This window comes from Eurypyga helias, unplaced genomic scaffold, assembly GCF_000690775.1.
Source record: "Eurypyga helias isolate BGI_N326 unplaced genomic scaffold, ASM69077v1 scaffold13583, whole genome shotgun sequence".
Taxonomy (NCBI): domain Eukaryota; kingdom Metazoa; phylum Chordata; class Aves; order Eurypygiformes; family Eurypygidae; genus Eurypyga; species Eurypyga helias.
Genome location: NW_010239319.1, coordinates 8550 through 32113, shown reverse-complemented (window position 1 = coordinate 32113; position 23564 = coordinate 8550). Strand labels below are relative to the sequence as shown.

At 45.6% G+C, this 23564-nt stretch overlaps 1 protein-coding gene across 1 annotated transcript; it reads left to right on the top strand.

Annotated features, from left to right (window-relative positions):
* Positions 1-9: 9 nt before the first annotated feature.
* On the top strand, positions 10-22540 carry ZC3H6 (zinc finger CCCH-type containing 6). Its single transcript, XM_010148111.1, has 12 exons — positions 10-512; positions 9106-9286; positions 10385-10510; positions 11419-11674; positions 12722-12843; positions 13927-14043; positions 15271-15382; positions 15942-16051; positions 16866-17119; positions 17724-18244; positions 18493-18732; positions 20025-22540. The coding sequence occupies exons 1-12, from the start codon at positions 421-423 to the stop codon at positions 21524-21526; spliced, it is 3633 nt and encodes a 1210-aa protein (XP_010146413.1). The 5' UTR covers positions 10-420; the 3' UTR covers positions 21527-22540.
* The last annotated feature ends 1024 nt before the right edge of the window (positions 22541-23564 follow it).

Genomic DNA, 23564 nt, shown 5'->3' with positions numbered 1-23564 from the left:
GCCTCGAGCGGGCGCCATGTTTGTAAGGAAGAAATAGGGCAGCCATCTCCGGCCACCAGCACCTCCCTTCCCCCGTGTGTGTGTCCTCTCGTTCTCCTGTGCCCCGGGCCTGCTCCTCCGAGCCGCCGCCGCTGCTGCCTTCCTCCTCCTCCTCCTGCCCGCGCGGGGCGGCCGGGCTCAAGCCTGTGCAGCCTCGCCCTGCACTTTGAGTGCCCGTTAAGTGTCTCACTAAGTAACCGTGAGTGAAACCTTCATCATCTCTCCTCACTGAGGGACCCGACCCTCCTCCTCACCGAGCCGCCCCCAGAGCGGCTGTGCGCGCCGCCGCCACCTCCTCCTCCTCCCCTCCGCACCACGGGCAGCGGCAGTGTCCTGCCTTCCTCCACCTCCCTCCTCCTCACCACACCAACAGCCAGCACAATGGCCTTTGAAAGCCTGTTCTCCAAACCCCCAAACCCAGTTCTTGACCCAAACATGCCCGACTCTGACAGGCAACATGCAGGGGACGAAAGGTCGAGTAACATTCTTCTCTCTCTCCGCTTCTCATAATGGTGATACTAGTGGGGTGATGATGATGATGATGATGATGTGTGTTAATGTGCCTAGGGGGTTAACGATGTTTTTGGGGGGGCAGGTCACCTTCAGGCGGGGTGGTGGTGGTGGTGGTGGGAATGCAAGGAGGGGATGGGGGGTGGGAGGGCTGTCACTGAATTAGAAGTGCATTATGAGCCGGGGGGGTGTTATTTTTTTGCAATGCATGCGTTTTACATCTTCATTTATTTATTCTGGCTGGGAAGGGGGAACTGTTTTTCATTTCTTTCCATAAATTGCACTTTCCAGCGGGTGTCTGTTGAATGTCACCATTGTTCTTTTTCTCCCTTGCCCTGGTGCTGCTAGTCAGGTAGGAAAGGGTGCTTTTGAGTTGGGTGGGTTTTTTTTCTCCTTGTTGTTTTCGTTCATACAAGAATCTCTCACCAGATCCATATTTATAGTCATTTTCTTGCCAGATTACACCGTACACGTTTAACTGGATCTTTTTTTTATGCAGATTAAGGTCTGACTGACGTTATCTTTGCCACCTCTCAATCCCCATGCGCAGAAAGCCAGAGTCCTCTTCCTGGTGAAAGGACCTCTGTCCCTCCCTCCCTCCCTCCCTTTCTCTCCTGCAGCTGCTGGAAATTCAGATCCTTTCTCCAGGCAGCCCTGGCCTTCCTTAACTAGTTCCAAAAATACCGTGCCAGGCTGTCAGCTACCTCAGCCTACATCTCCTCAGAGCATTTGTGACACAACTGCAGGAGTTTAAAAATGCTGTTTTTTCGACAGCTGGGCTTCAGCCTGTCCTCCCCACACAGGTCCACAACCCTGCTTGGTATTTGCTTCAGAGGACTGAAAAACACTGGGAAAAAAGGGCTTGTGAGCGAACGTAACCGAAATTGGGAAGTGGAGGGCCGCACGAGCTGGCTGACCAGTCCAAAAATCATACTGTGATTTAGTGACAGGTTCAGGGCAGATCTCGGAACTGCCGATTCTTGTTTCCACTTTTCCTGCTTTTGATGGTGAAACAGTGCGTGTTGTTGTCATGCTGTGTGTTCCAAAAAGAGTGCTGCATGAGAAGCAAGCCTGTAATCCGCCGGGATTGCTGGAGACGGGGCATAATCTGCGTAGTAAAACTGTGCAGCAGCAAAAAGAAAAGTGTTTCAGAGTTCCTTCGGTTAGTATGTCTGGGACTTTCTACTGTTCCAGGGATTGAAAATGTTTGGTGTTTTGAAGTCCTGCTTGAGGACAAGCCCAAGTTACCCGCTGGTCTGGTGCAAGCCTAGTTTTTGTAACTTGGAGTTACTGGAGCGATGCTGCCGAGTGAGAGTTCCTCTCGCCAGTATGCCTGCTGGTGCGCTGGTAACTGATGAAATAGAGTAAATCCTGCCCAGGAGCCTAATGTACTTTTAATACGGGTGAATTTATAAACGTTGCTTTGTGGCATTTTAATTTCTGAAGAGCAGAAGGCTCTACCAATAAACACATTGACTGTTAAATGCTACCTTTGTAAACAAGACTTTCATAAAGTTTCTGCTCCCCTCCAATCTGAGGTATGTGTAAAGGGTATTCGTAATACACCCAGAGCCTTGTTAAACAACAAAAAAGTGCCCCAAATATGTGTATTTGTATGATATTAGGTGTGCAAATGTAATCTTATCAAAATGTAATATTTTAACTTGGTGAAGTTCATAGAGATTTCCCTGCCAGCTGACTGGGAAGGCCTAAAGGGAAACGGGGACTTTCCTATCCGCAGGGAACAGGCTTGCCGGGTGCAGGACGGCTTTAGCTATGAGCGTTTTCAGTGCTGAATTGGTTTGTCCGGTCGCAAAGCCATTTGTGAGCCATACGGAAAAGCGGCGAGTGCTGGATACACTCGTATTCCGAGTTACCTCGTGAGTCTCGCTGCAATACTGGTTTGGTGTTTTAAACTGAACGTGTCTGGTTTCAGTGCGGTTTATCTTGCAGTCAGGGTTTTTACTGCGTTGGTAGCTCAGCAGGACTAGTTTGCTGTGGGTACGGCCCATCACAGGAAGGTTCTGGGATCATTTAACATGAATTTGTGCAGTGTAAATTAATAGTGTTTCTCTTAACAGTTTGGTTTTGAACTGATCTGAAGACATGAAGGAGTTGGTTAGTGGTTTTGAGCGGTAGAAAATAGAAAACCTTGTCTGTCCCCTTGGCATGTCCTAAGTTGGAAGATGGTTTCAATCCAAAGTCTTTGTTTGGCTGGTTTATGGATGGGCACCTGATTAAGCGGGGGAGGTTTACTCATTCTTTAAATATTTGTAGTTAACTCGTTGTGGAGACAGTTCTCTTTGATGAAGCAGTTGAGACATTCAATGCACACGGATAACGTGATCTTGGAAGTTTTTCCCGTAGGGTTAGGATTTACAAGGATTGCTTGTAATGTAGGTAACCTTTGGTGGGGTCGGAAAGTCCGAGGCACAGTGCAGGCAAACCCAGTTACAGCAAATAAAGACGCAGAAACAAAATCCTCTTGGCGCAGACGCCAACACAGCTCCATCTTGCCATCCAAAGAGACTGTTGGGAAGAGGAGCCGCGGCTCTCGAGGAGCCCTGGTACACAAGCGGCTGCCGGTGCAGGTGATCGCTCACTTCTGGAGCTGGGGAAGGTCTGATGACTTGTGATGGTTTGTGGTTGCCGTCACCGTCCTCTGCAGGGCTGGGCGCTCCGTGTTCAACTCTGGTTTGTAGGCGTTGTCCCACCTAGGCATCGTGCCCTTGTCACTAATACAGAAGAATCCCCATGCAGCTCCTGCAGACTTTGGTTTTCTAACAGCGAGCTGTTACAGGCATGAGGAGCACTTGTTTGCTGCCATTGGTTCTGCGTTTGAAATCCGTGCCAGATTCAGTTGCCAGGAACTTCAGAATGTGTCTGTGAGTTCATTTATTTTTAAAACCTAAACCATTAGGCTGGTGCTGATGCTTTCTGTTGGCTTATCTCTGCTTTAGTGTCATTTAATCTCTGGACTTAGGGATTTCTTACGCCATTATCTTCTGTAAAAATAGCAGTGACCTAATAATAGTTCTGAATGTCGAGATGCTAACTCGTGGATCGCAGAGGAGCAAGTGGCGCTTCTGCAGCCGGCACGGCCCCGTGACTGGGCTCAGGCCGCTTCTTGCATACGGGTGGTACAGTAAAGGAAACTCGAGGTTAGAGACAGCTCTCTGACAGATGCCTGAGTGGCCTGTGCAAGTCCCTTTGGAAAACTGTCCTGATTTTTGCGGAGCATGTTTGGAAATGTCACTCCAAAGCCGGGCTTGTCCGTTGCTTTCTGGGTTCCTTTTCCCAAGAACCACGCTAATCCTCATTGTGTCCTTAGGTGTTTGAGACAATACACCCAGCCATCCCTTTGTTTTTATTTTATTTTTCCAGTTGCCTTTTGCAGCTGTCTTGGGAATTGCCTGCTCCCTTTCCGTGTACCAGTTTGGCACTCCTGTCCTCGCTGAGCGTGATTTACTCTGCAGCTCTAACAGGTCTGTCTGGTTCACCGGAATGGAGACTTGAGTTACAGCCCGTGGCAAGTAAAAGGAAAAATCCAAGGAGCCGAGACGAGTAACAGCAAATGGAAATCCATATCGCGTACTTTAGTTGTACATTTTTCCATGACTGCTTCCTTAATGTTCTGTTGGAAGCGGCTTTGCCCGGGTCGTGTCCCGATCCGCATGGCTCCACGAAGCGCCACGGCGTTGCGGATCAGGGAGCGGAAGGGCTAAAGATCTCGCCTGATCCGCCGCTGCTGTTGTCCAGCCCGACTGCTCTCCCTTGCCAGAAGGCTTTTGTCCATCTTTAGTTCAACTTGATGGCTTGAATGCATCTCCTTTATGCCAGCCGGTGCTTTAATGTCCACGTGGACATTAAATTTTTTGGTCAGCCATAATTAATCACCGAAGATTGTGTTTGTGTGAAGTCGCTTGCAGTCGCTGAACTCAGCCTTGTAGTGATGTGTTGTTTTGGAGCATGATTTCCAAACCTGCTTTGGCATTAGGAAAAGAGGAAGTGAGGAGAGCGTTACTCCCAAATATGCCTTGCGGGCAAACGAGCCTCGCTTGCCGCCCAGTGGCAAAACCACGGTCGTGGCTTGCTACTCCTCATCGTTCTGGGGAGGAGGAGGTGGCCTCTGTGCGTGTGTCTCATTTCTTCTGCGGTGTTAAACCCCAGAGACTGGAGCTGGCCTCCATCTTAAACCAAGTTGGCCTGCAGTACCGCCGCAGGAAGCTGGTTTTTGGCAGGCCTTACTGCTGCCTTCCTCACTTCCTTCCCCCATTTTACGGGAATAGAGTATTTATTAAAGCCAACCCTGGGGATAAAAGCACAACAGAGGTTAAAACCCCCCCTGACGATCTGGTCTGTAACTTTGCAGGATGCAGTTTCGCTGCCTGGCTGGGAATTAAAATCAGGTTTGCAGAGCAGCCAAAGGTAAGGGGGAGCTGAGAAGTGCCCAAAGTGTGGAAAATTTGTGCAGGAAGGTTGGAAGCAGGAGGACCTGGAAGTAGAGGGGTTGAGGGAGAAATCTCAGTTGGAGTACTAAGAAAAACATGCCCAAAGGAAACTAAGGAGGAAAAATACCCGGAAGGGGCTTTTTCCCTAAATTTTGACCAGCATCAAAACCACTGGGGTGGTTTCCCATCAGTTTAAGCTTTCTGTGTTCTCATCACAGCTACTCAGCAGATCAGGCAGAGGGTGCTGTTACTGGCCCCTGGAAATCAAGGGCTCTTGAGGAGCTGTTTCTGTGTGAGAAGATGCGTTTCTGGACATCCTCCATGTTCTCTGATAACCTCTTTACCTAGAAGTCATCACAGAATGAAGAGGTGGAGGTTTAACAACGCACTCATTTGAGGAAGAAATAAATTTTATTTCCTTTTTGGGCAGTAATATTCCGTTATCACCAGCAATTAGTAGCTGCTTCCAGAACAATTTATTACTTAATGTGTCTGTTTGCTCGTGTATGGTTTGCATTCTCCCTACCGTGTCCTTTCTCTGTGTACAAGAAGTGAGATGTGTGCAGCCTTTAATTTTTATCTGCTATAGGCTTTTTCTAGGCTTGGTGATGCTTTCAGAAGCTCTTGGCTATTTATATTCTCCTTAAGGCTTATTCTTATCAGTAAAATCATCATGTTGTGAAACAAAATGTAATTATTTTCAAGTGAGACCTTTGCTCAGCTCTGAGTCAAACCTACCAAAAAATGGATTGGATGGAAAATTAATGTTTAATGATAGAAATGGACATTCTGGTTGTACAGTCGCGTTCATGTAAGTTTTTGGAACATGCAGAAGTAGGATCCTCGTGTAGCACGTGCAGGTATGCTGAGTGCTTCTTGGAAGAGCAATCCCCCAGGGAAATCCCTTTTAGTTTTGTGAAGTTATGTCAGAGCTCATTGTCAGCGTATTGAGAAGATGCATCTTGGTGGTGTGTCTTGAAGAGCTTGAGTTGCAAAGCTTTGAACCTAGGAATGCTGTTCTTAAAAATGCCTCAGACTGAGGGCAAGGAAGGGAAGTCAAAGCTGAGCTTGGATGTTAGGAATTGAACTGGAACCCGTAATGGTGTTACTTTATACGTGGATTTCTGTTTTCCCTAACCAAATATTTGCAGAACTGCTCTTTCAGTGGTTTCACCAGACTCATTCTCCCTGAAAGATGATTTGCCTTCTGTGCCGTTCCAATCCATTTTGGAGATGCTCTAGAAATACACTTGCGACAGCGGAGCACTTCAGGGTTTTGCTTTCACATAGCCATCTAGTATCCGGAGATGGTGGAAGAGGGAGCGATCCCTCAGTGATTTTAGGAGATGAACTGGGTTTTTTTTGGTGTGTTTTCGTAGCCCGTGGCGTCTAGGTGACGCTACTTAACGTTGCATCTCCCGTCTTGTGGTTTGTGAGGTTGCGTTGGCTGTCCCAGGAGTTGGGAGGCAATGGTAGTACCATATGGCAACGCGTGCTAATGGCTCGAGTCACCCAGAGCTCCTTATGAAGGGGTTCCCATAGGGCGGGTGGCGGTAGTCAAACACCTCTAAGCAATTAAAACTGGGTATTTAATGAAGATGCTTTTGTTCTCTTCCAAAGGAACTTGAAATGCACCAGGGCTTGGTAATGCTGGCCGAGGTCTCTGGTTAGAGGGGAGGAACCTCTTCCGCTGTTGTCTGCGCCAGGAGTTTACACTGCTTTGTGATAGGGCTGGGATTTGTTTCTGTTAAGATGCATCGGATTTAGTTCAGCTTTTGCAAGCACAAGCCTAGAATCCAAAAAAATAACACACAGCAGAGGCTGTTTGCCTCCCGAGGTATGCGTTGTGTAGGCATCGCGACCTGGTCCCTCCCTGACTTGCTGGTGTTATTTCAGCGAAGGTAGTTTTGGTGGTGTTTTCTTGGGTTGAGAGAGAAATTAATCTTGGAAAAGACAACAGAATTATACTTCTTTGTGTTTCTAGATCAAGAAAATTGGGGGGTTTTGGGTGTCAGGCATTTCCAGCAAGAACAGGAGCACGTTCAGTGTGTGAGCCCAGCGTGTTCTGTAAGCTGGAAGCTGCCCTTTGCAGAACAGTTCATCTCATCTCTGGTTAGATCACTGTTGCCTTTGTTTGCTGTAGATACCCGCCAAAAGGAAAGTGACCGAAGACTCGCGCCCATTTCCTAGAAAATCATCTGCTAGCTGTGTTTTTTCCAGGCCACATCTGTTTCTTGACTTCTGTTAACAGTGGAGGAGGAGGTAGTCTTGGTTCATGTTGCTGAAAGCTCCTTGCTATAGCCAAGTCTGTGCAATAAATTAATTTTTCCCCTATCGGTTCCTTCAAATCTTTGAAGAATAATTAAATTCTTTCCAAGAAACGATACATTTTTGACCATTATCTTTTCAAATAATATTTTTCCAGTCTTTTTTTTTTTTTAACATTCTTGAAGCTTGGAAAATTCTAGGATGTTTTGGAAATAATTTAGGCATTTGAGGATTAGAGGTCTTTTATAATCTCACCTTTGAAATGCAACCCAAAGGGTAGTATTGCTGAGATTTTGCACAATTGTTTTACCTAGAAAGTGACTCGAGTCCTGGGTGCATCCCAGAAGTATAAATACATGGGGGCAGTTCCCAGAGGAACCAGTAAGTGGTTCGTTATTTCACAGAGAGCGTTCTCAGTAGGCATTTTACTTAAGAGAGAATTTTAACTGAGTAGACATCTTTGGGAGAGTTGGTCAAAACATGAAATACTGGTTTTTTTCCAATAGCTGCGGATGTTGCATAAATGCTTGTGTTTCAGCTTCATTAGGCTCATTTTATTAATCAGGTATTAATCAAGTATTTTCCCAGCAGCCTCAGTTGTATTTGGTGTGTTGGAGGCAACAGCTGTGCCTTTAATGGCCTTGTTTTCTGGGAATTTATCCAGTCCTTTCTGTGGCAGCTGTGGTCTCCTCCAACCGCCCGTGGCAGTCAGTCCTCTGCCTGCCGTGAACTTTCCTTTGCTGCCCAGCAGTATGAAGGATGGTCTTTAACTGACACCTCCCGTCACAGAGTCTTTTATTCAGATTAAGTCTGTCTTTGAGGCCCACTTTTTAATATTTTGATGTTTGAAAGCTTCTGTTAAACTGCCCTTCTTTCCAGTCCTGTTACTTGATGCTATTTAGCAAAGCAAACCTGTCTTCAGTACTTAGCTCGGAGATTATTTTCTCCCTTATGCCAGTACTTTTTTCAGTCTCTAGGTAGGCTGGCTGCCCTTGTGCGTTGCTTACAAATGTTCTTCGAGGCCCCTTCTCCATCCTTTAACCCAGCAAAGCATCTTCATGAGGCCTGGATGCACGTACCTTGTCTTGCTGTGGTTGTGGTGGGCTGCCACGAGGCGATGGGGACACACCGCGGTTGCTGTAGATATGCTGTAGGAGCCCCAAAATAGGCAGGAATTAAAAGTGAAGAGGCGATACCTTTGGATTTCCTTAGTTATCCAAAGCCTTTATGCGAGACAATTATCCCAGTGTGGGGGTTTTTACCTTCCATTTTTTGGCTGGTTGGTGATCTAATAATGTCTTCCTGGTTTTTTTTCTGGGTTGGTTTGTTGTTTCTTTTATTTTTTTTTTTGCATCAGTTTGATTGTTGTTTTGGTTTGTTGGTTGGTTTTTTTTAGTATATAGTTTTCCCTGCTGATGGAGATAAGCCCAAGCCTTTCTGTTGTCTAGTCTACAAGCACTTTAAGAGTTACAATGTGATAGTATTTTTTTTTAAATCTTCCCTGGGTGTTAGTCCCATTTGAAGACTTTTGAGACAGTCACATTCATATGCAGAAGTACGTTCATATGCATATTGTTCTATTTACAGCATTTATTGACAGATGAAACAACTCCCTACGAAGGTCAGCGTTAAAGATTTCACTACCCTGGGTACCTTAGAAAAACAGCACCATCAGATGTCTCTTTTTCTGTCAGTTAACACATATTAAAAAATTTATCTGCATGTATTAAAAAGGAAGTGGTGGAAAAAAATACTCCATGTGTTTGTTTTTACTGTGCTGTTGTACAGACTAGATGGATCGTAACACGTAATTGTATTGATATTTTTCCTCCTACAGGGAAGACGGAGAGCTGGAAGATGGTGAGATAGATGATGCAGCGTATGAAGATGCGAAAGAACATGGTACAAAAGGCGATGATAAGCAGAAAAATGAAAAAGGACATAGAAAATCACGGAAGAAACGCAAAAAAGAAAAAGAAAAGAAAAAGTCAAAACGGAGGAGACGGGATAAGCATAAGGTTAGGAAATGCAGAGCAAAATATTGGAGGTGCTTCTTTTTCTTCCAGGTTTCCAGGTTCAGACAAGAATCCAGGGAATTAGAGAAGAAATCTAAAATGTATTTGTTACTGTTGAGGCAGTTTTCCATCTCTGAGGGAAAGTTTTGGGATTCCCGTCTTACCAGTGCACTTCGGTATTACAGGACTTGTTTAATTAGACTTTCGGTGCACGGAAGTGCACATCCACATATTTCAGTGACAGTTGATGTGGGTAAGAGACAATAAATCATGACGTGATCCAGCAGCAGCGCATTCCAAATGATAGTTTGCAGACTTGCTCCTTAGCTTTGCCTAAATGCATTTTCATAAAATTGAGTGTCATCTGTTTATATTTAAAAGAAGCACAGCATCAGATTGTGGGTGAAACCGTTACTTGTGAAACACATCTTCATTGGATGCTGACTTATGTCAATATTTTTCAATAGGAGTTTACAAAATACTGACTACTATGAGCGTTTTACTCTTTGCCATTGTCGGTCATTGTAGTAGTTCTGGCACCGAGGTGTTAAACCACTTCTTAATTGTCGAAATCTTAAGCAGCGGGGGAAGTTAAGCATTGGCCACTGGCAGTGGTAATGGTAGCTGAAGCGTAGCGCATGAGGTTTTTAGGGTAAAGGGCAAAATGTAAATTCATCGATTTCACTTTTGGTGCTAATTATCTTTTTTTTAGGTTTCATGCTAGTCAGAAAAATGACAGGATGCTAATAATTCCTACGGTCATAGGCAAGTTGCTAGCCGTCTCCCAGATTTGTTAGCAGCAGCATCCCTGCTGTGTCACAGAGAAGCAGGGCTCAGAGAGCCCTGTAGGAAGTTGATACAACCCAGAGAAACCACATCACCCTCAATCTTTACATTCAGAAGCCTCACCAGATCTGATCAGATCTCTTACTCTGATAAAAAGAGTGGGTCACCAGCGTGTGCTTTCTCTAGCTTCCCGCAAGAATTAAGAAAGCTTTTCCATTTATCGGGCTAGTGCTTCCTGTGAGTACATACACAGCAGCCCAGTTACGTGGACAGTTACATATGAATGTTTGAGCGGGCTGTTTTCTTTTTTTCCAGCACAACTCCCCTTCCAGCGATGACAGTTCAGACTACAGCCATGACTCTGATATTGAGCGCACAGAAAGGCCACATAAAAAGAGCAGCAGCTCTTCCTACAGGGATTACGATTCTTCGTTCAGCCAGGTAGTATTTTTTTAAAATTGACTTTTCTCCTGTCTTTATGTAGGTGTAATTTAAAGAGTGCAGGTGTAAATGGTGTTTTCGAAGGCTGAAGATCGTGGTGCCCATTCTCTCGGGGGTTTCGGGGAACACAGCTAGTTCTCATCTCCTTGGGGAGAGCTCCACACGTAAAGTGTGATCAGTGACGTGAATGGAGGTGGTGTAAACAAGCCTGATCGTCTTTGTTCCTCGTCAGGCAACCGTTAAGATATCTTTATTATCGTCCGGATTGGATTTAGATGGTACTAAGAGGGAAACATCTAAGAGGGAAACATCTCTTGAAAATCCTTGGGGAGAGCTCCACACGTAAAGTGTGATCGGTGACGTGAATGAAGGTGGTGTAAACAAGCCTGATCGTCTTGATATCTTTATTATCATCCGGATTGGATTTAGATGGTGCTAAGAGGGAAACATCTAAGAGGGAAACATCTCTTGAAAAGCCACCTTTAAATACCTAGAGTGGATTCTGCTTTCTGATGGTCCCATTTGTCCTGGCTTTTCTCAGTCTGCAGCTCGATAGCCCTCCTGAGACCCCCGGGGTGAAACAGAATGCCCTTCTCTGAAGCTGAGAGGGAGCAGCTAGAGGCTTGATGAAACTCTACTTCAGAGGAGAGGACACTCTTCCTTTTAGCCTGAAACCATTCCAGAAACCTCTAAGCCAGCCTAATCTGTTAACAAGCAGAAGACCATGTCCGTATAATCCAAAGTAGTAATTTTTACTGAATTGCTGATCCTCAGTAAATATTCCCGATGCTTGTTTGAGCAAATCTGGTAGATGGCATGACCGTAAAACAGCCTAAAACCAGTTGGGTTTGCAGAGGAGTTTGGAGGGGTGTGTTTTGAAATACTGAGTTGCATTCCCTTTCGTACAGCATGGACACGTATCAGGAAATTACATGAGTTCGCAGAAAATGCAGCATAAAAAACCTATAAAAAGTAAGGACTATGACGACTACAGTCATTACAGCGATGAAAACTTTGGGAATTATAACGAGGAAGAAAAGGATGAAGATTTCGCTGATCAGCTTAAACAGTACAGGCAATCTAAAGAGACCTCCAGTGCTGATTTGGGACCTCCATTCCCGAAAGAACCGGTGAAGAAACAGGGGATGAAAGGGATCCAGAAAGGTAAGATAACTGGAATTGTTAACCACGGTCACGGATGGTAGCAGCAGTTGTGTTGTGCATCGTTTCGGGATGTTTGTGTTGAGAGCATTTGAAGCGAGCCGCCCGTGGCGGCTTTCCTATGGGCTTGCTCTGGCCCCCTGACGAAGGGACTTCTGACTCCCTGCATCCAAACACCTTTCTCGTTCTTGGGAAGCTACGGTGTGTTACACAAAGGCAGCAAGCTGTCCTCACTTACTATAGTGATGACTTAGTGTATTCTGTTGTGGTTCATGGTAAAATAAATTGGCAAGAGATTGGCAGAATCCTTTTAGCTGAGGCAAAACTGTCTTTTCGTGTGCTGCTTGGCAATACTACTTCAAAACATCTGTCTGCAAGTCATTTGAGACAAAGTCAAGGCCTTTTCTCTGGAATCAGCCTTGCTGTCGCAGAGCGGCTGCCACCCGAAGTGGGTGTGATGCCTGCAAAGCTTTCTAACTGTTCTTGTCCGGGTTTAAATTGATGAGAAAGCAGATGTCTTGGTGGTATTGGGTGAGACCACGGCTCCTGGCATGCTCCTGGCTGGGGCTTCCAGACACGAAACATTTTATATTCAAAGCTGTTCTGTTGTATTTCTTAGGCTGTCATCTCCGGTTTCTTGCATGTTGTGACAGTGAAACGTGCACACACCCCCAGGTGCCAGTTGGACCGATTAGTTCTGCGTTCAGAGTGACCAAACAGCACAAAAGCTGTCAAGTATTTGGGCCGGTTAGAAACAACTTGTCCACACTGCTGATTGCGAGAGGCTGCTTTGAGCAAGATGAATTTTACATCCCGTTTGTCAGCCCGCGGTTGATTTGGAGAGCTTTTCAAAGAGCAGGCAGTTGCACAGAATTACGATTGGCTGGTGTAGCTGTACTTGCCATCTCGTGATTCGTGATAGTATGTAGGAATTCAGGCTGCAAAAAGACAGATATTTAGTTTGTCAGATTTGTCTGTATTCGGTGGCACTGGGTAACCATTTTTCTTTACTTTCTGAGGACGTTTAACAGGTCATTGCTGTTTTTTCAGGTATTTCCCAAAGAGGTAATAATTACAACATTGGTCGAGGGCGTGGAATGCAAAAGAAATTGAAGCGTAAGGACCGTGGAAGGGGAAGAGGTGGCAATAAAGGATCCGATGGCTTTCATGAGGTACGTGGAATTAAAGATGAATTCCTAATGGAGTTGCTTCAAATTACTGGATGCTTTGCTTTAACAGAAGAGTATTTAAAAACACGTGTCTCTCCACTTTCTTATCTCGAAGATGACTAGAATTTTCCAACACCTGACGTACGAAGAATAATCAGTAATTTAAGCTAATACAGAATTTTCCTGTTTTTCTTGGAAACATGAAAGACTAGCAGAAAGTGGTTTTTGAGCTTTGAGTTTGAACGGTGCATGAACTTTGTTAACTTGTCTCTGAAATGTTTGCTCCTACCACTCACCTCAGATTTTTCAGCAAATACAAAATTTAATGGTTCATGGATCAAATCTATCCATGGTAGTAAAATGTTACTTAAGCCAAATTGGGTCTGAGTCTGTATGCTGCAGCGAAACCCCTGCAGTTCTCCTCCCTACCCGCCAGGCTCCCGAGCCCCACCGCCACCTCAGGGACACGGTGGGAGCGTTTCAGCCTTCTGAACATTTCTCTGGGTTTAATGTGTTCAGAAGAGAACATGGATCTTGCCACTGATCCAGGAGTGGCATTTCTAGCTCCAAGATTTTGGCTTCTCAAGGTCAACTGAGTCCTCACATCATTCTTAGCGTGGATGTTTCATGACGTTGCTTACTCTGCCGAGCGAAACGAGACCACAGGTATAATGTGCTGATGCTGGTGTGTGCTCATGATGACTGTGGGGCACCACATCCAGTCCCTTTAGAAGTTCCCACTCGGTGACTCTAGTTAGATCCCATTTTACCGTGCAGATGCCACATCTTAAGAGGGAATAATTATTTGCCTCGCCGGGTACATAGTAATTCTACGTGTCAGGTCATGATTGAGTTGTGCTTCCCCTCTGCTTTGATTGTAAGCAAACAGGTTATGGATAATCTGGAGATAACAATCACATGAGAAGCACGTAGAGGGGAAGGATAGGCAAAGTGTAGCCTTGCGGCTAAGGTCTGCAAGCCCGGATAATTACTCCTGGCTGTAATTAGTACACCGAGGATGCCATAATAGTGTTGCAACTGTGCTCGATGAGTAAATAACATCAGGATGTTTGTTCTTTCTTATAGGACGGCAAACCGATGAAGAAATGGGTTAATATGAGCCAGGAGTTCATAAATCAGCACACAGTGGAACACAAGGGCAAACAAATCTGTAAATATTTCCTTGAAGGGAGGTGTATTAAGGTAATTATGCGCTGCGGCTGTGGCTCTGCTGCTTGGGTGTGAGGAAGGGGAGGAGATGCTCTGTTCCTTTTTACTAAAGCTGACACGGAGAAAACTTGTATGTCCAAAGTCAGGGGTTTGATTTCTGATGTTTGGAGTATTTATAGATGAATGCCAACAGAAGTGGAAAAATAACCCCTTCTGTTACACAGTAATGAAATCTACACCAAATTATTGTGTTTTCTTAGTATATACAATAAAAGCATCTGTGATGTTGTTATAAATGTACACTGACAATGTGTCATACATAAATAAGGATCAATCTTACAAGTATGGTATCTGTAAACAGGCAGTGATTCCTGAATGTACTAGATTATTTGTTTTTCGTGTTGCCACTGCTAATTTTGAAACATTGCTTAACTACAGTAAATGACTTCTCTCTCTCAAGTAAGAAATGGGTTTGTAGTACTAGTTTCCCTACCAAAAAATCATCTTCCTTCAGGCAGCAAGTGGAAGGCAGCAGAAAGAAGAGGGAGCTGCTCAGAGCAGTCAGCTGTCAAGCCAAAGCCTTAGCAAGAAAGTCTCTTATTACCTAAAAAAAATAATTGCCATGGCTTCATTTTGAAGCTTCTGCTGCTGTGGAGCTGAACCCTGATGTCAGACTAGTTCAGTCAGTTATAAAACACACTTAAGGGAAACCGCACGCTTCTCGAATAAGTGAGTGTGTCATTTACCCTCAGTTCCTCCGTGTATTTAGAGATCGAACGTCTTCCGGTTCTTTTTCAAATGGTGAAATTGGTTTTTCCAACCCGGGGGGCCATTGGAAACGATGCGTTTCTGGCTGCCTGGATGCACCTTAGTATGCCGTGCTCGGTAAGATGAGTATTTGCTGCCACCTTCAGTTTTAAAACGCGTGGCTGAAAGAGCACTTAAGCGTGTTCTTCATGAAGATAAATACAAAAAATACACAAAAATACAAAAATATTGTACACAAATAATTAAATACACAATAATACAAAAAATTGTTCCTGCGACCGCTGCATATATCCCCGATGGAATCCCAATTTGGGAATTGTTTTGCTACGTCCAGGCCCCCATTCACAGCTTTTAGGGCCATGCTTATAATGCAAAGCTGTAGTTAAAGAGAAAAGGTTTAATTTCAGCTAAGGAGGGTGTTTTTCTTTAAATATGAAATGGAATTACTCAGCATTCCAGATTGATAATGTTTATTTCTTTCTTTATTTGTAGGGAGAGCAGTGTAAATTTGATCACGACGCAGAGATTGAAAAGAAAAAGGAAATCTGCAAGTTTTACATACAGGGTTACTGCACCAAAGGAGAGAACTGCATTTATTTGCACAATATCCTTTAAAAAAATAATACCAGAGTTAAACTGGAAGTTTATATTTACTCTCACTTGATGTGATTTTTAAGGGTAGCTGTTTCTTTTCTTAAGAGTCTGTACCAAAGACTATGTAGATTTAGTCCAAGAAGGTTATTTTTCTGCTCAAACACTTCGGAGGAGAAAACACTTATAAAATTATTGGTTTGTTTTGAGTTTTAAAGTTTATTAAACCCCTTGAAGTTAGATGCATTTGTCTACATACTTCTGAAACCCTGATCTGTTCTTGTCTGTTGTAAAGGTCTTGCGTTTTATTCTGGAATTGAGACCTTCGTCTTTTTAATTAATTTTCAAATTGAGTCAAAAATCGCATTTAGGTGACGGCAGTGTAATTACTAGTAGAACGTTGACTGGAGCTAGGAGGTAAGTTGGTTATTGGCTTTCAAAATTCTTAACATATTGCTTTGGAAAGATTAAATACTGGTGAAGAATTGAAGGGTAGTGCATAGCTGAATTTCATAAACTTGCCGAACAGTGCAAAGGAGAAATTCGTTAGGAATCCTTAATACGTTGCTTACATGAATTCCCTTGCAAGTTCTACCACACAGGAGCAAAATGCTATCAAGGAGATAAGTGCAAATTTTCTCATGCTCCCCTGACTGCAGAGACAAAAGAGCTGTTGGATAAGGTGAGCGGTTCCTGTAAACACAAGGTTTGTTGCTAGAAGTAATATGGGGGAGGTTGCTGGGTTTCCCATGGGATTCCTGGGACTGTGATGCTAAACAGGAATGATGTTAAGCTGCCCTGTTGCTGCTCCGCACTCTGTCACCAGGTTCAGTACGAGGAATTCCCCTTGCTATCAGTTACTCAGTTATTTTTTAGCCATATCAGACTAATTTATTTTCACAACTCAAGTTTCTGCCCCTGAACTTCCTTTTTTTGTCCCTTTCTGTGGAAATCTTCACGTGCTCTGTAACAAGAAACATGGCTTTTATGTCGTCTGCCTGTAGCTGCCCAGGAGTTAGATACCATCACTCAGAGAAAGGAATGAGGTGCCTCCTCTGAATGATTCATGAAATCTTGACCTTTGTGTTAAGTAGGTGTCCTGGTTTCGGCTGGGATAGAGTTAATTTTCCCCCTGACATTCATGTCTCTCTCCAGTTACGGTACAGCGGGGCTTAACAGAAAAGCGGCCTGAATTTCACTCTAGAAACATGATGAATGTTAGAATAAGTCCTTTAGTTTCTGTCACTTAAAATTACTCTTTGGAGGAAATGGACTTCTGTTGGGTGAAACTGTCCTTTCCTGACTACAGAAGGAGTTTTCTTCCTGAAATACATTTACATTTATTATATTTATCTTCTTGATAATACATTTGTAATTTGTCCGAGTGTGATGCCATTATACAGTGGTGTTGTAGCAGGTAATTGTCTCTAAATGGAAAGTGCAAGAGTAAATTGAGTTGCATAGACTGCAAAGCTTGCTGCGTTGCGTTGTTCTAGGTTTTGAATACCGAGGAGGAACCACAAAATGAAGATGAGAAGGAACTGGAGGAGCTCAGAAAACGCGGCATCGTTCCTCTGCCGAAGCCACCGCCAGGCGTCGGACTTCTGCCAACTCCGCCAGAGCAATATCCCTTTTCTGAGTCTGATATAGAAAATTACCAAGATCCTTCAGGAGATTATAAGAAAATCCCATCTCTCTTTGAAATAGTCGTGAAACCGACTGTGGATTTAGCGCACAAGATTGGAAAAAAGTAGGTTTTAGAATTTTTTTGAGAACTCCCCTTAAAACACGGCTGCAGGGATAGTTAAACATCTCGTTTTTTGTCGGAAGGATATACTTCCGAGCATACTGCTAACTTAATGACCTGTCAGCTGTTGACCATTATAATTACTTAATGCTGTCCATAGAAGAGAACTTACTGAGCCTCGACCTGCCACAAAATTGCTCCGTTGCCTCATGTTTTGGCTCTTGCCTGCCTCCGTTTGCAGGTTGAGCCAAGTTCATTCTCTTCTAAGCTCTTTCTAGAGTTAGCTTCTCCTTGATCGAAGCCAATCGATGCTCCTGACGGAGACTGTTGGCCTTGGGATGTTTCAAACTCTTGGTTGCAGCAAATACCCAGTTCCACATGGGCTAACAGTGAAAAAACATTCAACTTCCAGGCCGGCTCTGTCATGAGTAATCTAAATGGTTACTCTCTTTCCGAATTATTTTGCTTCTTTCAGATTTTTATCCAATTGAAGCTCAAATAAGTAGGAACAGATGTTTGTAAGAGCAGGGAGGGGAGGACATAAGCTAATAGTCTGTTGATCTTTGTAGGTGCCAAATTCGATTCACAAATTTTCTGTTGCCTACAGGCCACCGACTTTCTACAACAGCGCATCGCCACCCAGACCACCCTATCAGGGCAACGACCCGCATTCTCAGCATATGTATAATCCAGGTTCGAGTCCAGGACCCGGACCCGGCATGTCACAAGGACATAATGGGCCGCCGATGCACCCAGGTTCTCCTGGACATCATCCCTGTGGAGGGCCTCAAGGCCCGGGAATGCCACAGAGCCCTCCTATGCAGGGAGTTCCCCCTGGCTTTCTCGGCCCGCAGAACCAGACCGGGATGCCTATGCAAGGACAGCAGGGGGGCCCGCCTCTCACACCACCAGGCCTGGGTGGATCTTACAATGCCCCGGGAGTTCAAGGACATATGGTGAACATGCCGAGGGAGAATCACTGTCCCCCGGGGCCGCAGTACCAGCAGATTCCTGGAGACCGGCAGCCGAATATGAACTACGAGCCTATTCAGAACCCAGCTGACTTCTATGACAACTACTACTCTCACCAGGCCGTGCATAACTTCCAGCCAGCTAACAACTCTGGTGGTAAGGACACTTTAAAATTCTTGTTCCTTGACGTGGCGCTTTGCGGTTTTGCATCATAGCTCCAGAGCTGAGCCGCCAGAAGAATTTTGGGTGGAAAGCTAAACCTCCTGGAATGTCTTCAGCCAGCGTTTTCCAGTTGTGTCCTATAAGGCACAGTGGTTTTGCTTGCTTGTGTTTTATGTTTTAGCTCCTCAACTGCAGGAGCTCATATAGGTTAGCTTCTAACTGTTTTTTTTTTTGTCCTGCAGATGGAACATGGCACGGAGAATTTACAGATCACCAGGCTCACCTCATGGCTCAAGAGCCGCATCAAGGCGGAAGCGAGTCGGACTGCATGGGTAGCCATATGGGCCATAAACCAGCCATCAACGTCCCGGATTTCCTTCCGGCCATGCAGAAAGCCCTTTACGTGAGACTGAGTCAGAAGCATCAGAGGGATGGAGACTCTGTCAGCAGCCAGGGTCAGAGGGCAATGAGCAAAGACGAAGGTAAAGATGGCTTTGTTTGGCTTCTAAACCTCTTACTGACCACCTGCTGCCTGCAGCAGATCTTTTGAGTTGGATATTCAGCACGTTGCCAGTCACAATTATTGTGAATTGCGCAAATACTGACAAATAATATTTCCAGCTGAACTACTTGCTTTCCTTCCCAGCTTGTTCCAGGATTTTAGTGTACTCTCAGTTGCTGCATTCATCTTCCAAGTAGAAAGATCATTTTTGGGTAGAGTTTGTACTTTTGAAAGATTCTGTTGTTGGTAAATCCATTACTTCTTAAGATCCCCGATTGAAAGGAAAAAGTGATTATTTCTAACCGCCAGTACTGCAAGGGCTTCTTAGATTCTGTTTCTTCAGCTGTGCCTCTTGAGCTTTTTTACATATTCCATTTCTCCAGAGCAGTATTTTTTCCTCTGCCATAGCTGAAATTTGCAATGTTTAATTGGAGTGTCTCTTCCATAACCTGGACATGGGAGAACAGTAATTCTGCTAGTAGTTTGTCCCTTGGCCTGCTCCCTGCTGCACCCTTTTTTGAGGCTACGAGGTTATGTGACCAGAAACACATTTTCCCTGTGACCCTGAATGATGTGGGGGACGTTGTCAGTATAATTCCAATCCAGTGACGAGAGACATCTGAAGATTCAGCCCTTCAGGCATTGCACAAAACCAGCATGACCTCGAGTAATCTACTCTGAGCCAGAGGCTTCTCACTAGTGCTTTAGAGTGACTGCCTCTCCCATCTCCAGGGTATTTGGAGAGCAGCATAATGGGAAAACGTTCCTATTAGCCACCTCCAGCGACGTGTCGCTCCCTGTTGTTGAGTGTGTGGCGTGAGAAGCACTGAGCTAGTTTAGCGTTTAGATAGGAGGGGCGGGTTTCACCGTTGTTTCTCACTCTGCTGAGCTGGAATAGCCCGCTGGTCTGCTTCCGTGAGAGACAGCGGATGTCAACCGGAGGTTTTCCAGTAACTGCAGAAGGTAGCTGAGAATTGATTTTCTTCACTACCACTGGTAGAAATAATCATTTGAAAGAGTTTTTTTTCTTTTTCCCAGACTAATATTGGCAGAGAGATAGGTAGACAGAAGGCAGCAGAGTTTGGGAGTATCTGAACTCGCTACAGGTTTTTGTTATTCACCAAAACTGGTTTTGCTGTTTCAGCTTACGGTTGTTGCAGTCCAGGGAGCAATGATTTCCTGTTGGGCCTCTCCAGTTTGATTTTCCTCAGTAAATGTGCTGTATTCCCTGGTGATCATTGGCTTGAACAATCTCTTACTTCTTTTTTTAAGATGACAACGTCAACTGGTATTCCAGTAGTGAAGAGGAAGAGGGGAGCAGTGTTAAATCAATCCTAAAAACCTTAAAGAAACAAAGCGAGAATTTTAGGAATCGGCAGCAACATTCCACGGAGCAGCACATGCTTGGTATTCCTACTGATCCGAGGCTGGCAAAAGAAAAAGGCGGAGGGCCTCAGGCTGCTGACCCGAGACTTCGGGCCTCTCCGAGGTCCAACCCCAGAAAGCCTTCGGAATCCGCATCCTTGGACCCACGGCTCGTACGAGATCCCAGGATGCACAAGGTCAGCGAGGGGGGTCATGCCAGCTCCTCCCTCGGGGGAGCGAAGCTCGATTTACACCATGCGCACTCGGGAGTTAAAGTCAAGCAGAAAGGGCTGGACGATGATGAAGAGGACTCGGAAAGAGAACTGAGGGAGCGAGCTTTCCTGATACCATTGGAGCCTCTGCCCGGCGTGACGTTGAGGGATCCCCGGTCTCAGCTTCGGCAGTTCAGCCACATCAAGATGGATGTTACCCTGATGAAACCCAACTTTGCTAAACATATTGTGTGGGCACCTGAAGACTTGCTCCCCATACCTTTGCCTAAGCCTGATCCCGTCTCTTCCATCAATTTACCTCTTCCTCCGCTCATTGCTGACCAGAGACTTAATAAACTGCGGAATTTGAAGAACGATCCCCATCCGAACGCAATGCCGGCTGACCCGCGGCTAGCTGCAAAGGCCAAAAACAGCCTGACGGTCAGGAGCGGCTACTTGGATCCCTCGGCCGATTCACACGCCAGTAGCTCGAGCAAACTAGGAGATCCTCGCTTACAGAAAAACGTCGATCCCCGGCTCCACAGACTGTCCGGTGCAGATACGCATCACGGAGCCGCCAAGGATGCACACCCTGCCAAGTTTGACCCGCGCCTCGCCAGATCCACTGCTGGCTCATCCCAACCCTCGGAAGCCGTGACCGCTAAAGCCGACGCGGATGCTCTGCCCCCCTACGCACCCAAATTGTCATCGAGTGGTGTGAGGCTGGGAACGCCGGGCTCGATACTGAGCGGGATTAGTTTGTACGATCCGAGAGATCCCGTCTCGTCCTCGGACGCGGCTCCGCCCACCGCTGGAGAGAACGGAGAGAACCAGAAAAAAAGCATTTTGAAAAATTCCGGTAAGAGCGAACCCGGCCTGTCGGAAGAGTCATCCCTGCAGAAGGCTGCCTCAAGCGCGGAAAAAACTACGGAAGCATCGGCAGAAGCTCCTTCAGATAAAGCAAACAACACCGGTAAACCTCAGGCTAAACACTCCAGCGCTGCACCCGCGGTGCATAATCTTCCCATCCAAGCTTTATCGGGATTAATCCGACCGCAGTACAGCGACCCGAGGCAGGTTAGACAGCCGGGACAGGTAACGCAGGCACAGGACAACGATCCCACCGGCGAGTCCGACGATAAGTCGTTAAAAGATGTTTTCAAGACTTTCGATCCGACCGCTTCACCGTTTTGTTAGCAATCGAAGTCTTTTTACCGTTGTGAATATTGCAGTTTTCTGCTGTTTTGTAACTGGTTGACCTCCTTGCTTTATTTATTTTTAAATTATGATTATCAACACTTTTCAGCTGCTAATCTCAGAACCACATGCAGTTCTACAGTATGCTCTAGTGTTTGCAAAGCTGTGGTATTTTCTATATAATACTTTTTCCAATTTCAGGGAGACTAATAATTGACATGTAGAAATGAAAGCCCCGCCCCGCCACACGTATCATGTTAGAGCTGATAAAAGCACTTTCGTTGTAAATAAGCCATTGGAAGTCCGACAACCTGTATATGTGTGAGCTGTCTCCTTCATCGCCGACATTTAGCTACGACGGCCGCCTTTGTACGACTGTATAGACACGAGCAATATCACGTAACCCGACTGTGTGCGACACGACGAGGATTGTCCCCACGCGTCGAGCCGAAGCCCCGGCTGATTTCACACCTACGGGGGGCGATTGGCGAGGAAAACGTCGATCCTCCTTGGCAGATGGGTTGATGTAAGACATTGGACGCGTTTTTATTCATGCCGTCAATATTCTTAGTGTAAAAGAGACCTATATCGCGTATTGAGGATTAAAAATGTCATATCTTTTAAAAGTATTTTATTCTATGCTGTATATAGAAGAAATGGTGAAGTACATAACTAGAGGAAAGTTCCTGTTAAGAGTGGAGAAAACCTAAGTTGTCTAATACAAAACAAACAAAAAAAGGTTTTTATTTAATTTTTTTTCACGCCTACACGATTCCGGTTAGCGCTCAGAGTTCCATTGTGGTGTATTTCCATGTATTTTTGTATCCAGCCGCTTGATTTGTATCGCTTTTTTTTGTATCGCTGTAACCACCGTACCTTGTATTCATGGTGTCCCGACGACGTTTTTAACAAAGACATTAAAAAGGGTACAGTTGAAAGCCTGGGACTGACTGTGGTGGCGGCACGCCGGCAGCTAGTTCAGCCGCGGGGACGGAGCGGGGAGGTGCCCGAAGGTGCCCAAACCTGGTTTCCTCTTTGTTGGCCCAAATGGGCGCAACTTCTGTGGCCCAGAATCCCGCGGGCCTCGCGTTGGTGAGCAGAGCTCGGACGGACCGAGGGCGGGTGAAACGCGGCAGAGGAGATGGCGCTGAAGGAGAGAACGGTTTCCCTTTGCCCTTCCGAATGTCCCAGGGTATAAATCCTGCTAATTTTATAATATTTGGAATTGCGCTTAAAATAGTTGAAAACTGGATAATGGATGTGAATGTTTGTTGTTATTTTGGAGTAATCAACTAGTGCTGCATAATTACTTCTTACCGCTGTGTCCCATGATGAGTTGGGCTGTTCACCGTCAAAAGGCCAAGCCAGCAGAATTGGACAGCAGGGAGAAACAGAAATAGTTTGGGAATAGCACTGGGTTGGTAGGGAACAAGGAGTGGAAGCCAGGCGCGTGGTGTCGCGTTCAGAGGCGGAGAGCGCTTGTAGGAGGCCGCAGCTCTAACCTGAAGTTACAGCTCCTTGTAGGGTGGCGGTGACCTCAGCGCTGAGTTGGATTCGCTGCGGATTAGAATCATAGAATCACAGACTGGTTTGGGTTGGAAGGGACCTCAAAGATCATCTAGTTCCAACCCCCCTGCCATGGGCAGGGACACCTTCCACTAGACCAGGTTGCTCCAAGCCTCATCCAGCCTGGCCTTGAAGACATCCAGGGATGGGGCATCCACAGCTTCTCTGGGCAACCTGTCCCAGTGCCTCCCCACCCTCTCCGGGAAGAATTTCTTCCTGATATCTAATCTAAACCTCCCCACTTTCAATTTAAACCTGTTACCCCTTGTCCTGGATTGTCGGAAAGTACTGGAAAAATAAGGGTGGAAGCGATCTGAGGGGGCTTCTAGTTGGGCAGGTTTTGGTAGGGGTACCCAGGGTGCTGGAAAATAAGGAATACAAAGTATGGAGGAACCGGAATTTGGAAGGGGCCAGCTAGTCCTTGCAGCCTGTTGCCCCCATGTGTAACCACCTCTTTCCTTCCTGGCTGGCA